The following is a 13,855-nucleotide window of genomic DNA, read 5'->3' as shown; positions in this document are numbered from 1 at the left end:
CTATGTTTATTGTGTTTTGTAGAACATTTATATTTTTTCACTGTGTATAGCTTAAATGACAAAATTTCTTGTGATCAAAGGAGAGGTTCAAACATTGATATGTCTTTGCGAATTGACAAATTTCTTTTAACTTTTCAGGTTACAGCCCATTTTAATGACATGTGTTTTGTGTAAAAGTTTGTTTCAAATCTACAGGTAATGGTGTCAGTATTAAATATATTGACTCACAGCCTACTGCAAATTTTGCATCAAAAGGTGTTTACATCCTGGGGAGAAGAATAAACTGTGATATAAAAGTATTGTTAGTGAAGAGTATTTGGAAGCATGATTATCCTTGTACACAGTCCCCATCATACTTTGTGTTTTCCATTTCTACTGGCAATGGACTCATTCGTGTAAAAATACAAAATACCTGAAATTGCTACCCTCAAAATACATTCCAGATTCTTGTGCTGTTTTGGCTATTACTTATTGTACAAAAACATTGTAAGACCTGAAGCCGGTATCTAGACCATCAATTTTCAAAAATGAAAGTTTAAGTTAAAATGAAGATCCATAAGGCTTTGTTGGTCTGTATAACTTCATCATGTATGAAGGATGCTACTTGCATTACTTACTTGGCTGCATACATATTCCTCTCTTGTGTCTTCATGGCCCAAGGAAACTTTGGAGGCCTGTGTTAATCCTTTGATTCTTATCAAAGAAGAATCCCACCCTTTTGTGGGACGTCTGGCATTTTCTTCAAAGAAGTCTTGCCATCTTTTGTTCGTTAATATTAAGGTCTCTATTAAGTTCCACCAAAAACTGTTGAGGATTTTGTAAATGGGAAATTGGATACTAATATATTGACCTCTTGACTTTCTCTGTAATGTATTGTTCTTCTCAAAGTTAGTGATCCAGTTTAAATAAATCAGATATATAAAGTCTGTAGGAAGTGACAATATGTTTTAATAAATCAAGTGTTCATAAATAGTCATAGTACTTCTAAAATAACCTGTTTTCATTTCATTTGCCAAACTGTGTAGGTTTAAGTATGCACATTAATTCCCATTTCAAAATAGATCTTAAGTGATATTACAGGCAGTGAAGAATTAAGCTTCTCAGAACTCCCAGGTGATGATGATGTGCTGCGTGCTGGAAGTGGAAGTCAACAAAAAAACAACTGCTCTCTTTAAAGGCACCAAACCTTTCTTCGGGTTTCATAATTCCAACAACATCCTTCAAATTTAGGAATGTCTTTTCTCTCTGGCATTAGACTTTTGTGTATCCAGCTAAAAAGTTGTTTGAAATAATATATTAATATTTACCCCATGTGTTCTTGCTAATTTTTTAAATATGTAACTATATTTCCTTTAGTTTTCTAATTAGACTGCAGTAACTTGGACAGTAAAACTAATGTGTTTTTATCTTTTGGGTTGTATTTTCAGATGCAATTTGTGGAAAAAAACAATGATGCTTTGCACATGTCTCTTCAATCTCTTATATGTGAATCCAAGGACAAATTTGTTCGACAGTTGTTTGAAGCCAACACTAACAACAACAGGGATCCCAAACAAAAAGCTGGAAAACTCAGTTTCATCAGTGTGGGTAACAAATTCAAGGTAAAATCATAGAGTAAAGAGTCCTATCTTGTAATATATGCCAGTTTTATGTTACTTGAATTAAATAGAGCATAAGGTTGGGAGAACTAGCAGTAATTTGAGATTCAGAAGAAAATTTGCTTAAAGAGATGGTTTTCTTCTGGTGAATTATAAGAAACTGGCATTTTAAGCTACATGCTCTGCATTTCTGTAAAAAGTATCTTCCATAATAGTCCTTACAGAGGTTATACAGTGATTTTTAGGTCAGAATCTTTCAAAGTCACATAGAAGTCTTTATTCAACAGGTTTTGAGATGTAAATTTGGATTCGGTGGACTTTAAAATTTTCTAGATATGACAAAATGTGTTCTTCCATCCTATTGTAATTTTACCTTCTAGAAGATGTATTGATTCCCTACAGTTGGCCAAACTCTCAAAATTCAGTACCTAATTTAACCATAGTTTTTCCTTTTCTGAAATATATATATACTTAGTCATGGCTTACACAGGAAGATATTAATTGTGCTGAATGTTTCCCTTCCCAATACCTGAATCTGATGCTTCTCCTCATTTTCTCCTTTCTTCTGATATTGCAAAGCTGACCTTCAAACCTTGTCTTCTCCAAATGTTTTCTGCATCCTTTTCTCATTCAGCAGTTTTATTTTAGCTGGACTATTCCAGCTCAGGATGGCTAGAAAGAGAACAATAGGGGAATTAAGAGATGAAAAGCAGGCACATCGTGGGCTGCAGGTAAATTTTTCAGTCTCGTGGATTTACAGTTGGTAGAGCTGCAGCAATTTCAGCAAGAGCTCTTTTCAACACATCTGGGCCAGATCCAATGAAGGATTTATATGCCTTCAAGTCAAGTGCTGAAACAGTTTTGGTATGCTATCTTACCTAGGGCCACCAAAAACCCCCCTCATGTTCCTAGCTAGACTCCTGACACAATCCCTGGGGAATGCAAGTGTCTTAGATAGTCCAAAACACCTGCACATGGAGTGAGGCATTGCCAGTAGCAGAAGAGTGTTTCTGCATTTCTGCTCCATAGCAAGGTTAAGTACTGGATCAGGACTGCAAGGTAAATTCCTTCTTGTATAATCATATTTTGTGGCTAGCATTTAGAACTGTTTTCTAAAAAATTGTTTTCTTCAGCAGGGGCTAAAAACCAGGAAGGATAAGCTAGCAGCACACTTGCTTTTTATAGCGATAGTATTCTGCTCCAGGTCTATACTGTATTGTGTTCTATGGCTATTTTATTTCCTGTAGTGAACACCAAGATATTGGTCAGTCTGACAAAGGGTATTCTCATTACACCTTCCTGGAGTTGTTTGGTTAGGTAGCCAGAAATAAATTTTTTATCATGCCATGAAGAGCAGAATACAGGGCCTGACTTGTAAGGTAGTGGTTTGGGCATTTAATTGGGAATTGGGCAGGCTGCTCTCTTGAGTTTTGCTCTGATGAGTCTTTTTAACTCCTTCCTATTCTATAGTAGTTGTTGATTTAAAGTGCAGCAATTGGTTTAATATAAAATACATGATCATCAGGTAGTCTGAAAAGTTGAAAAGTTGCATACAGATAGATAAGCCATGTCCTGAGCAAACCCTGCAGCCATGAGTCTGCTTTAAATCAAGCTAGGATCCACTATTTTTTAGAACTGTATTTTAAACATGAAATCAACTGGGGGATCTTTTGAGGTAGTTTCCTCTTCCTTCCATCTGGATTTTCAGTTTCTCTCGGATTTGGCAGCCCACCTTCAGTGGTGCAGTCTTGTGCGTTATACCACTGCCCAAGGAGAGGTGAATTAAAAGGGAGGCACTTTTAAAGTGAAGCAGAAATTTTGTGGGGAACTTCTTTGGATTTCCTTCTGTTACTTTGGTATTCCCCTCTCCACCTAGAACACAACTCATGTCCTTCTTGGATCTGGCCCATCAATCTATAATTCTTTCAATGTTTTCAAGTTCCATGGCATTTTGAATGTATGTGTTACTTCAGTAATTCATTTAGTGTTACCTTCCCAGACACAGCATGTGATGCTGATGAACACTAATAGCCTTGAATATTTCACTTCAGATGACATCAAAATAAGGTCTTTTCTCTTACTACATATTTCATCTCTTTAAGAATAAGAATTCTTTGTGCATTAGTTTGTAAGTCAGTCTTCTGAACTACTGAAATTAGAACTTCTTCTAATTATATCAATTATTGATGATGTTACAGGGACTTCTCTTTATGAAATCCTTCGCACATCCCTTCCTTATAACTAATTAAAATTAATTCTCATTAATCAGTTGAGAAAATAATGATTCATTTATCACTGGATCTCTTCAAGATTGCCTGAGATGATTTTACCTTATGCTAATGATGTATTAAATTGTGACAATTCAAAGAGCAGTAGTTTTAGCAATATGTTTTGCTCATATACAGATTTTGTTGAAGAAGTTCACCTGAGAATGTCTTTGGCTTATTTCTTGTCAAATCACAGCGTATAAGGAAGGGGTATTTTTCCTCAAGCAGAAATGTATTCTGTTGATGGAAATTAGTCTGTCTCTTGCAAACTTCAGCGTTTCTGACTTAAGAAAACATAATTATTATGATCAAGTTGAAATATAAACAGTATGTGTAAGTGAGAACTGAGCAGGAGGTTATTAGTGTTTGTCATGCTTCTTGTGGCACTCTTTCTAACCACATCCATGTTAAGTTAAAAAAATCCCAAACCAATTTTATCTACCAGAGGGACAACTGGCAGCTGTAGGTGATGCACACTACCCATACAGATCTTGTTTCTTGGATTCAAGGTAATTGAAAGATCTGGCTAAAAAAAATCAGTCAGAAGTCAGATCCTTCGAATTTTGCTACCAGTGCTGAAAAAGAATACGTTAGGACATACTGAATTTTGTATTGCTGCAGTCTATATACTTAAAGTTAGCTAAAAAACTAGAAAGGCTAGCCCAGCAGTAATTATGTTTAAAAAAACCCCAAAAAACCAAAACCCAGACACACCTCTAAAGTAAAAATATTGCTATTTTTCTGATGTGGTTTTGGAGTATTTAAAGTCCCTACCAACTACTTTCAATACCAACTCTAAATTATTTTCTCTGGTAGGTTTAAGTCTCTGATTATCCTGAAAACCTGACTGCAAATAATAGTAGTATTACAGGCTTTTCTCATCACAGTATATTTAAATGTAACCTCAGCAAGTGTAATTTTAAAATTGTAGTTTTTTGTCATCAATAGAGAATTAAAAAGTTGGAAGTTTGGAAATAGAAATAGATCATTGCAGGTAAATGTTGACATAACATAAAAAAAAACCTCAGAAGGAAAGCCTGGGAATATACTTTGTGTTAATTATGTAACACACAAATAATGCTTGTTATAGATTGAATTTGGGATTTCACAAAATTTCAGTGTGTTTTTTAAAAATGATTGCTGATTGGTCTAATTTTTTATATAATTTTATTACATAGTCATTATTTTTTATTTTCCCAAATGGACGTGCATGTTTTTGTAATAAGTGACTAGTCCATGCAGTATTGTTGTAAAGTTAAATACAAGCAATTTCCTCAGGGCCATTCATGCACACTTGCATGATTTTGTCTATTAAAATTGGTGAATGTTTGGTTTATCAGTTCTGTCTCACTAACAATGAACATGCATGCAGTAATGCTGTACCTCGATTTGGTGTGTACATTTCTGTTCATGCCATGGCAAGGCTCTTGAAGTACCTGTTTTCTTTTACAGACTCAGTTAAATTTGCTTCTTGAGAAGCTTCACAGCACTGTAAGTATATATACAGATGAAGGTTCACAGTTTTCTGATGTAAAACAAGTAGATAATCTCAATATTAGGGCTTACAATAAATGTGATTAGTAATTACTTTAGAGTTTGCAGCTACGTGGAACATCTTCTTGTGCATGTAATGGTTATTTATTTACTGGAAAAAGGAAAACCAACCACCTTCAAAAAAGTTGTAGAATGAAAGTTAAAAAAACTGAATAAGCAGTATGAAATCTGTCTGTGCTGCAATCTCCTGTTTTGTCTCTTTTACTTCTTTCTGTGCATTGGTTATCATTGATGACTAATTTATAGAAAATTTAGAAATGTTTATTAGAAGTAAGTCATTTAAGAAATAATTTATTATTAATTATTGTTTTAATGTTCCATAAAGTCATTTAAATATTTTTTCATTTTACTTTTTTTGATAGGCTGTAAATGCACAAGTGGTCAAGGAAACTGAGTCCCCTAATGAATATTTGTTAATTTGGCTGATGTAATTAGATAGCTTGTGAAATTCTCCATGTACAACATGCCATTTTACTTTAGAACTTGGAATTGTAGGAACACAGTGCTGTTTCTCTTGACCACATGTTCTAACCAATTATAGATATTAGGTTATGCTCTGTCAAAAAAAGAAAAAGGGTGGAAAATTAAGGGAAACAAAGGAGTGGGGTGCTTGGAGTATAGCCAGCATATACGATTTTACTGCAGTCATGAGACTGGTCTGAAGGTGATCTATTTCACCCAGAACATTCTGGAAATGAAATACAGTCCAGGGAAAAAAGTGTGTGGCCAGGCTTGCTGTACTCTTGAGTTTAGCTAATCTGTGGTTGGAGAGATATTGTTAATGTAGAGTTCCCTTGGCAGGTGCTGTCTCATTCTCAACTGAGAGATGGAAAAAGAGAGAATATGCCACAAATCAGGCTTAATACTATGTTTTCTCAGTCCCAATTTTGTTTTAGAATATGCAAAGTTGTCATTAGCAGTCACCTGTTAAAGGAAAATCTGAATAATTGGGTGGTGCTCGGCAAAATGTTTTCCTTGCTGAATGTCAAATCATCAGAGAGAGCAGTGGTGTAGCACTGTAGCACGCATGGTCATAGCAGAGGAGCAGACTGGAACATCAGGGAAGGGAGACTGCAGCTGTGAGCCAAAGGAAGTTGTAAAAAGTAGAAGTTAAGGAGGGTCAGGTTCATCTGGCATGATTCTGCTGTCAAGAGTCTGGTTTGCTCATGTGAACTCTGGGGCATTGAGGGTAGTAGGATCTAGAGTCATAAAACAGATTATATACATGTTAAGAGAATAGTTGAGTGAAAATTCAACAGAATTGAGGATCCAATTAATGGCTTAGCATTGAGATCAGTTACATCAAGATCAAGGTTTCAGTGCAAAACTGGTATAGGAGAGAAAAAGGGTGGGGTTGGGACTTGATTATCTTTATGGCCCACTTCAACCCCTCAACATTCCATGATTCTATGATAATGTCAGCATTTCTCTTTTAGAATACTGTTATTTTGTATCTTCCCCTCCCTCCCCCCCCACCCCCATAAGTCTTAATTATTTAACTGTTATTTTAGGAGTTTTAAAAATCTGTGTATTTTGCTAACTTCTTGCTTTGGTCATAGGGGTCGAGCTTTATTCGCTGTATCAAACCTAATCTAAAGATGACAAGTCACCACTTTGAGGGAGGACAGATTCTCTCTCAGCTTCAATGTTCAGGTAATGTATGCCTCTGGTATTTTTCCCTCTGATTTTTACTTTGGTGATTATAAATTACTGTAAGTTTGAAATATGTGGGATGAAAGCAGTATTTCCTTGCTTGATCTGTTTTCTAGAAGGTAGGTTATTTATGCCTTATAAACAACTATTTAGATTTTTAATGACTTAGCATTCATTTTAGAAATAATTCATCTGAATTGGCATTAGGACTCTTCTTGCAAAGAAGAGTTGCCCACAGTATTAATAGGGCACCAGTTCAGCCTGGAACAATAAAATTTAAAATTTCTGTGGCAGTTGAAGTGTTAGAAACCCTGTGTGCATTTAGAGGCAGTCACTGTTAGCTGAGATATCTAGCAATTGAAGCACACCAGCATTCTTTGATTTTATAGATACTATGATTGAGTTTAATTATACTGGTTTGCTTTCTCAAAAGTTTCTTTTTATATCACTATTAATTTGATTTGGAGCTGAACACCTAACATGGATGAAATGCTGCATCTTTGTTATTCTTGAAATGCTAGATGCTTTCCAAATGTATAGCTTTATTTGCTCATGCCCCACTGAACTTTTTGAAAAACAAAGACAGTATAAACAAATTAAATTTCTATTGAAAGCAAGTATGCAGAAGATTAAGTTTTATGACAGCAACCACAAGTTAAGGTCTAACTTAAAAACTTACCTGCAGCCTCTGTGGATAAGAATATGTAAAATAGGGGTAAAAGCTGGTATAGCCTCTGCTGCTGAAGTAATTTGAATCTTACTGACAGTGTCTGGGATTTACTGATACACTAGTTGCAGCCAAAATATTGTAACATTATTGGGGACATTGATGTTACATCTTAGCAGCTGATACTTTGTACTTCAAGTACACTAAATGTTCTAGCACTGCCCTGCACATGTATTTGCGCGTGGTATCTGCACCAGGTCTCACAAATACCATTCACATGATTGAAATAAATGCCTGGTTGGGCATTATTTGGTGGTTTGGGGTGTAGATTTGGGTCTTTTCGTCTTCCCTTTAAAAATGAAATTGTCAAATCTGCTGAAAAAGAAAAAAGGTTTTGGAAGAAATATTAGAAGAAAAATCATATGGATGATTGAGTGTTACTTCTCAAATAGGGAGAAAACCTTATGGGCTTTTCTCATGTGTTCAGTATTAACTTTTTGTGACTGATCACATAATCAAAAAATGCTACAGGCTTGATCAAATCCCAGGTGAACTTTGTGGTTTAGTCTCTGAACAATGTCTTTGAGTCTTATGTCATAAACCTACTTACTGTTTATCATAAAATTCACTGCTTAATTTGCATGTTACTAATCCCAGGTTTTATATATGTGTCTGTGAATTTAGGGATGGTGTCAGTTCTGGATTTGATGCAAGGTGGTTTCCCGTCACGAGCTTCATTTCATGAACTGTATAATATGTACAAGAAATACTTGCCTGAAAAATTGGCTCGACTGGACCCTAGGCTTTTTTGCAAAGTAAGAAAATAATTCTTCTGTATCATCCACATGAGAAAATATATTGTGATGTTGGTTTTCATGTTTCTTTGAAGGAGGCAGAATTTAATCCTTTCTGTTTTCTGTGTTTCAGGCCCTATTTAAAGCCCTGGGACTGAATGAAAATGATTACAAATTCGGACTAACCAAGGTGTTTTTTAGACCCGGCAAGGTAATCTTTTTCTTGGAGTTCATGATTATGAATCTTAAAATAATTTCCATTTGAAAGGACATTTGAAAGTGACATTGTTTAACACATTGATAAAAGAGTGGCCAACCTAAATAAGGTTGCCCAGGATTTGTATAAATAATTTTGTTCATTTTCTTTGAATAAACCACAAAATTTGTATGGATACAATTGGGTTTATAGTCTTGTTGCTGATGCTGCAGTATTTCTAATGCAATGTTTGTATTCCAAGAATTATGTTGACTTTTAGAAAGATGAAGTCAGAGCCAAGAAGAAATATTTTCTAGTAAAATCTGTTTATAACTGAAATCTCCTTCTGTGATTCTGAACATTGCTGCTTCTATTCAGAGTAAGGAGATAAGTTGAGAGCTATTGTGATGACAAAGGAAAATTATTGTAATCCCAGAAAAATGTTCTTCCTGTCTTATATTTACTGAAAAGCAGAAGAGCAGGATTTTCAGAAAACGTTGCCTTCAATGGGAAACTTATACAAAGGTTAAAAATTGAGAAGTGCTTTCAGCTTTTATTTTTTTCCACAGATACATAATTAGATGTGTTTTGAAGTTGTGGAAGGCCAGAGTTCATCTCCAGGATTTATAAAAACAATTGATTTTTAAAAATTTTGACAATAAGTATTTTTGGTGTTTAGTAAACGGTTATATTATTCAAAATGCCAAGTGTTGGACATCCATACAGCAAACATATAAAAAATCTGCGCTTTTAATTTCTGTTATCATCAAACAACAAAGTGTAAGAAAATTATCTACTGACTTTAATTGAAACCGGATATAATGACATACAGTTTATGTAAATAATTTCAATTCAGCCTGATCTCAAATAATAATACCTAACACTCTCTGTTCTCCTAATATGTAAAACTTGTTTTAATTGTCATTTAGTTTGCAGAGTTCGATCAGATAATGAAGTCTGATCCAGATCACTTGGCAGAGCTGGTTAAACGAGTGAATCGCTGGCTTATCTGCAGTCGTTGGAAAAAGGTTCAATGGTGTTCTCTCTCGGTGATTAAATGTATGTGTCTTATGTTTTATTAACTCAAAATGTTGGTTAAAAATACAGCAAAGCAATTAATAACACCTTGAAATGTGGCCAAGGACATGTATAGCAGATACATACTGAACTCTGAGTAACTGATTTCAAGGTTGGTGGGATTTTTCTTGAAGTTACTCGGCAGAATAGGAATAAGGTGGTGTGCAATAGAGATTGGCACTTGTGGTGTGCTTCAGAAAAGGTACCTGGGAGATGGGGAAGGGTCTGATGCAGAATGTCAGCAATCTGATAACATGGAGGGTGAAAACTGCATTAGAATGGGGAAGAAGAGCATAAAGGCCTTATGCCAGTGTACACATGGCTGTGCATTTGGGTTAGCACAGTCTGTGACTGATTATTATTTGTTGCTGTTTATAGTGAAGAAAATAGAATTTCTGAGTTCTTAGGAGATTTCAGACATCAGAGATTGTAACAATAAAATCTTGGGTTTGCTCTAACTTTTAACAAAAGTTACTGGTATCTGAATCTGGAGGGATGTATGAGTGTGCACACATTTCATTGTTCCTGTTGGCTTTGGGTGGGAGCCTCTGTGCCTGGCCCAAGATTGTGAATTCTGCTATTCTGTTTCTTAAATGTTGTGGTTCCAATATACAAAAAGCTCTCAGGCACACATAGTCTGCATACAGTTTTGCGACATCAAATGTATAAGGAAGATAGAAGTTGTGTTAAACTGTATAAAACATTAAGATTCTATCTTATGTGTGTTTACAGTGAAAAATAAGATAAAGTATCGAGCCAGTGCCTGCATTAAAATACAAAAGACTATTCGTATGTGGCTTTGCAAGAGAAAGCACAAACCACGGTAAGAAGATACTCCTTGGTTGAAGAAAGTATGTTTTAAATAATATTTTCATGGGACTGTAAGAGGAGGTTTACTTTATTAACTAAATCTATCTGAAATCATAGAGTGATACTAAGTACAGTTGAAGGAGACTGAGAGGTTCTGTGTTCCTTCACTCTTTTCCAAGGATGCATAGACTAAATCTGAACCTTTCCTAAAGATGTTCCTTTATCTCTTTGTTCATAAAATCCTTCAGTGACAACCTTGTTTTTAAAATTTTTTTAAGTCTGTCTAATTTAATTTAAGCTTGTTAATTGTTGTCCTTTACCAGTTCCTACATTTATAGGCTCCCTTTCATTTTTATCTTAGAAATAATAAATGTCTTATCTCCTCATGAAATTTATTCCATTATCTGATGGCAGGGAATACTGATGGAAAAATTGCTTCAATAATTAAGCTCTGCTGACACCTTAATGTTCTTCGACAGAGACACAGCTCTGTTCTAGTTGTGGGCTTCTCATAAATTCTTTTACATCCTTTGAGAATTATGTTTCATTTTGAATCTTGGCGTTTCTGACATTTTTTTTTTAGCTAATTGGTGCTCATCTTTAATGATTTGATTTTGTTTCTACTTTTGTGTGTTGATTTGCAAATCCCAGTACAGTGATATCTGTTTAGGAAGATTGTCTGCAGTTTTGTAACTTCTGTGTGCGGCCTTCAATAGTGGTTCTTAAAAAAACTCTTGAGTTTTCCTGAACTCCTCCCCAGCCTTGTTTTCTCAATCCTTTGGGGTGTAATGGTGTTCATTCTGGGATGTAATACTGTGTAGCAGAGTTTTATCTGATTAATTCTGTTACTGCTCTTTGAATAAGTAGCCCTACTCAGCCTTTATCCTTTCCAGTTAAAATCCTCTAGTGGATACTAATAATCATTAGTATCCATTTATTATTGTGAGAAAAACATAAAGCCTACCCAAATTAATTCTCAAAACAAAAATGCATTTTTCCATTTTGAGCCACTGTTTGCTAAGTAATTTTAGTTACTGCTTGGAAAAGGCTCCATTGCTTAGTTACTTGATGTGATAATGTTCAGATTTCAGAGAAGAGGGAGAGTTTTGTCAGAAGGCATAACTTCTCTCCCCGTCTACCTTTTTTATATGAGTGACTTGTGGAGTTTTAAAAATATCACCTTCCAAAATTATTTCAAATAAGCAAATAAGCTGTCTTACCTTCACAGCATTGATGGCCTGATAAAAGTACGTACACTGAAGAAGAGACTTGATAAATTTAATGAAGTAGTAAGTGCTCTGAAGGAGGGAAAAGCAGAGACAAGCAAGCAGGTCAAGGAGTTGGAGGCTTCTATTGATGCATCAATGACCAAAATTAAGGTATGTGATAATAATGAGAGAAAAAGTAGCTTTGTACTGGAATCTTTTAAAAGCTTCATCTAAAGGAGAAGGCCAATGCATTTTTTTTAACAGAAAATATACTTTAAAATTGTGGTCTTAATTTTCAGTCATTGGGTAATTCCTGTTTAAAACTATTTGTAAATATAACTGAAGTGAATCCTGAAAATAGGTGCATATGACTTTGGTATCTGTGTGTCAAAATTGGCACTGAAGGTTTTAAAGAAAAAATGCATGTTGATATTACGAGACAAGTGCTGTCAATAAGTTGTTTGTTGCTTTCACTATTGGAATACCAATTACCATTATTACCATTATCAGAATACCAATTACCATTGCCAATATTTTAACTTAATAAGGGCTGAAACAAGGCATTTATCACAGACTAGAGACATTTCCAGTTATGAGGTTTTTCAAACTTGGTAGTAAAGAGAATTCAGCTTGCTGATTATGCTTCAGATCTGTAGTCCTCTCTTTCTTACCACAGAAGCACAAAGACAAAATGAAGGCACACTGGCATTTATTAATGTTAGAAAATGTTTCATGCAATATTATAGCTTTCTTAGTGTACCATATTAAGACTTCTCTATTTAAAATCACTGTTGAAAAGATGGTAGAGTTAACCTATCAGCTTAGGGTTCTCTTTTCTAATGAAAATGATGTCATTTGATTATCATCATGATACACTATCAGTAAAGGTCAGCAAACCCCCATCTTGCAGTTTTATTAGTAAGATGTGAATTGTAAAATGAAATTAAATTGTACCTGTCAATAAGGTTTGAAAATGTGTCTAGCAAAGGCTATTTTTGAAGCATTTTCAACCTGTAATTTGTTACGTATAACTTTTTAGACAAAGTCACAACACAGTGCAGTATTTTTTCTGAGTGCTAGCAAAATATTAAGAAAAACTATTTTATACTATGACATAAAAGCAGAGCTGTAAATAACCACTAAAGAAGATAAGAGCACAATGCAAAATACACAGGGAAGGCCTTAATTTCCATCTTAGCATGCTAAGAATTAATTTCTGTTGCTTAAAACTGCAAGATTTAAAATATGAAGGTATGTTTTGAAAGGAAGTTAAGGTTAATTTCAGTGATGAAATGGAGATGACTTTGTATGGTTTTATAGGAGAGGGGAAGAGCAATGGGTCCTTAGATTTAGAAAGAAAGGGAAGAGTGGACTCAAGCTTCCCAACTCCGAGGTGTATTTATGATTTAAATATAGTGCTCAGTGATCTCATTTCACTTAATATTTTTAAGTATGTTATTTTAAAAGCGAAGTACAAATAAAAAACAATTACCCCCTTATTATTTTTGCAGACCACTATAATGACTAGAGAACAGATACAGAAAGAATATGATGCTTTAGTTAAAAGCTCAGAGCAGCTTCTGAGTGCACTGCAAAAGAAGAAGCAGCAAGAGGACGAAGCAGAGAGGCTACGGCGCATCCAGGAGGAAATGGAAAAGGAAAGAAAGAGACGTGAAGAGGAAGACCAAAAACGAAGGAAGGAAGAAGAGGAAAGACGCCTGTGAGTCTTGAGTTTGCATAAGTTGCTGGTTATAGAATCAGAAGAAAACAGGAAAGGCTTTTAAATGAAGTTGTTTTTGATACATTTTCACTTACAGAATAATTTGTATTGTATTTCTGTGCAGTGTTGAAACATTTCCTTTCCCAGTGATTTGTAAGGCAAGTGACAGAAGATCATATGGAAGAAATTATATGATGCAGCTGGAAATACAGATGAACTTGAAAAATTTCATAATTTACATATCCTGTAATCAGAACTGTACTGATTTGTGGACTACCAATCAGTTTTATGAAAGAGACTTCGTATTTCTT

General features: G+C 34.8%; 1 protein-coding gene across 2 annotated transcripts in view; it reads left to right on the top strand.

Moving 5' to 3' along the window:
* Window positions 1-13,855, top strand: part of MYO6 (myosin VI) — a 106,710-nt gene that overhangs the window by 72,933 nt on the left and 19,922 nt on the right. For both annotated transcript variants that reach the window (XM_058800852.1, XM_058800850.1), the window contains exons 18-26: window positions 1,428-1,601; window positions 5,318-5,356; window positions 6,979-7,072; window positions 8,424-8,554; window positions 8,667-8,744; window positions 9,659-9,788; window positions 10,539-10,629; window positions 11,845-11,995; window positions 13,336-13,544. In XM_058800852.1, coding sequence (XP_058656835.1) covers window positions 1,428-1,601; window positions 5,318-5,356; window positions 6,979-7,072; window positions 8,424-8,554; window positions 8,667-8,744; window positions 9,659-9,788; window positions 10,539-10,629; window positions 11,845-11,995; window positions 13,336-13,544 — 1,097 coding nt within the window. The remainder of the gene's footprint in view (window positions 1-1,427; window positions 1,602-5,317; window positions 5,357-6,978; window positions 7,073-8,423; window positions 8,555-8,666; window positions 8,745-9,658; window positions 9,789-10,538; window positions 10,630-11,844; window positions 11,996-13,335; window positions 13,545-13,855) is intronic.

This window comes from Ammospiza caudacuta, chromosome 3, assembly GCF_027887145.1.
Source record: "Ammospiza caudacuta isolate bAmmCau1 chromosome 3, bAmmCau1.pri, whole genome shotgun sequence".
Classification (NCBI taxonomy): domain Eukaryota; kingdom Metazoa; phylum Chordata; class Aves; order Passeriformes; family Passerellidae; genus Ammospiza; species Ammospiza caudacuta.
The sequence above is the reverse complement of the archived record's forward strand: the minus strand, read 5'-3'. Positions and strand labels throughout refer to the sequence as shown.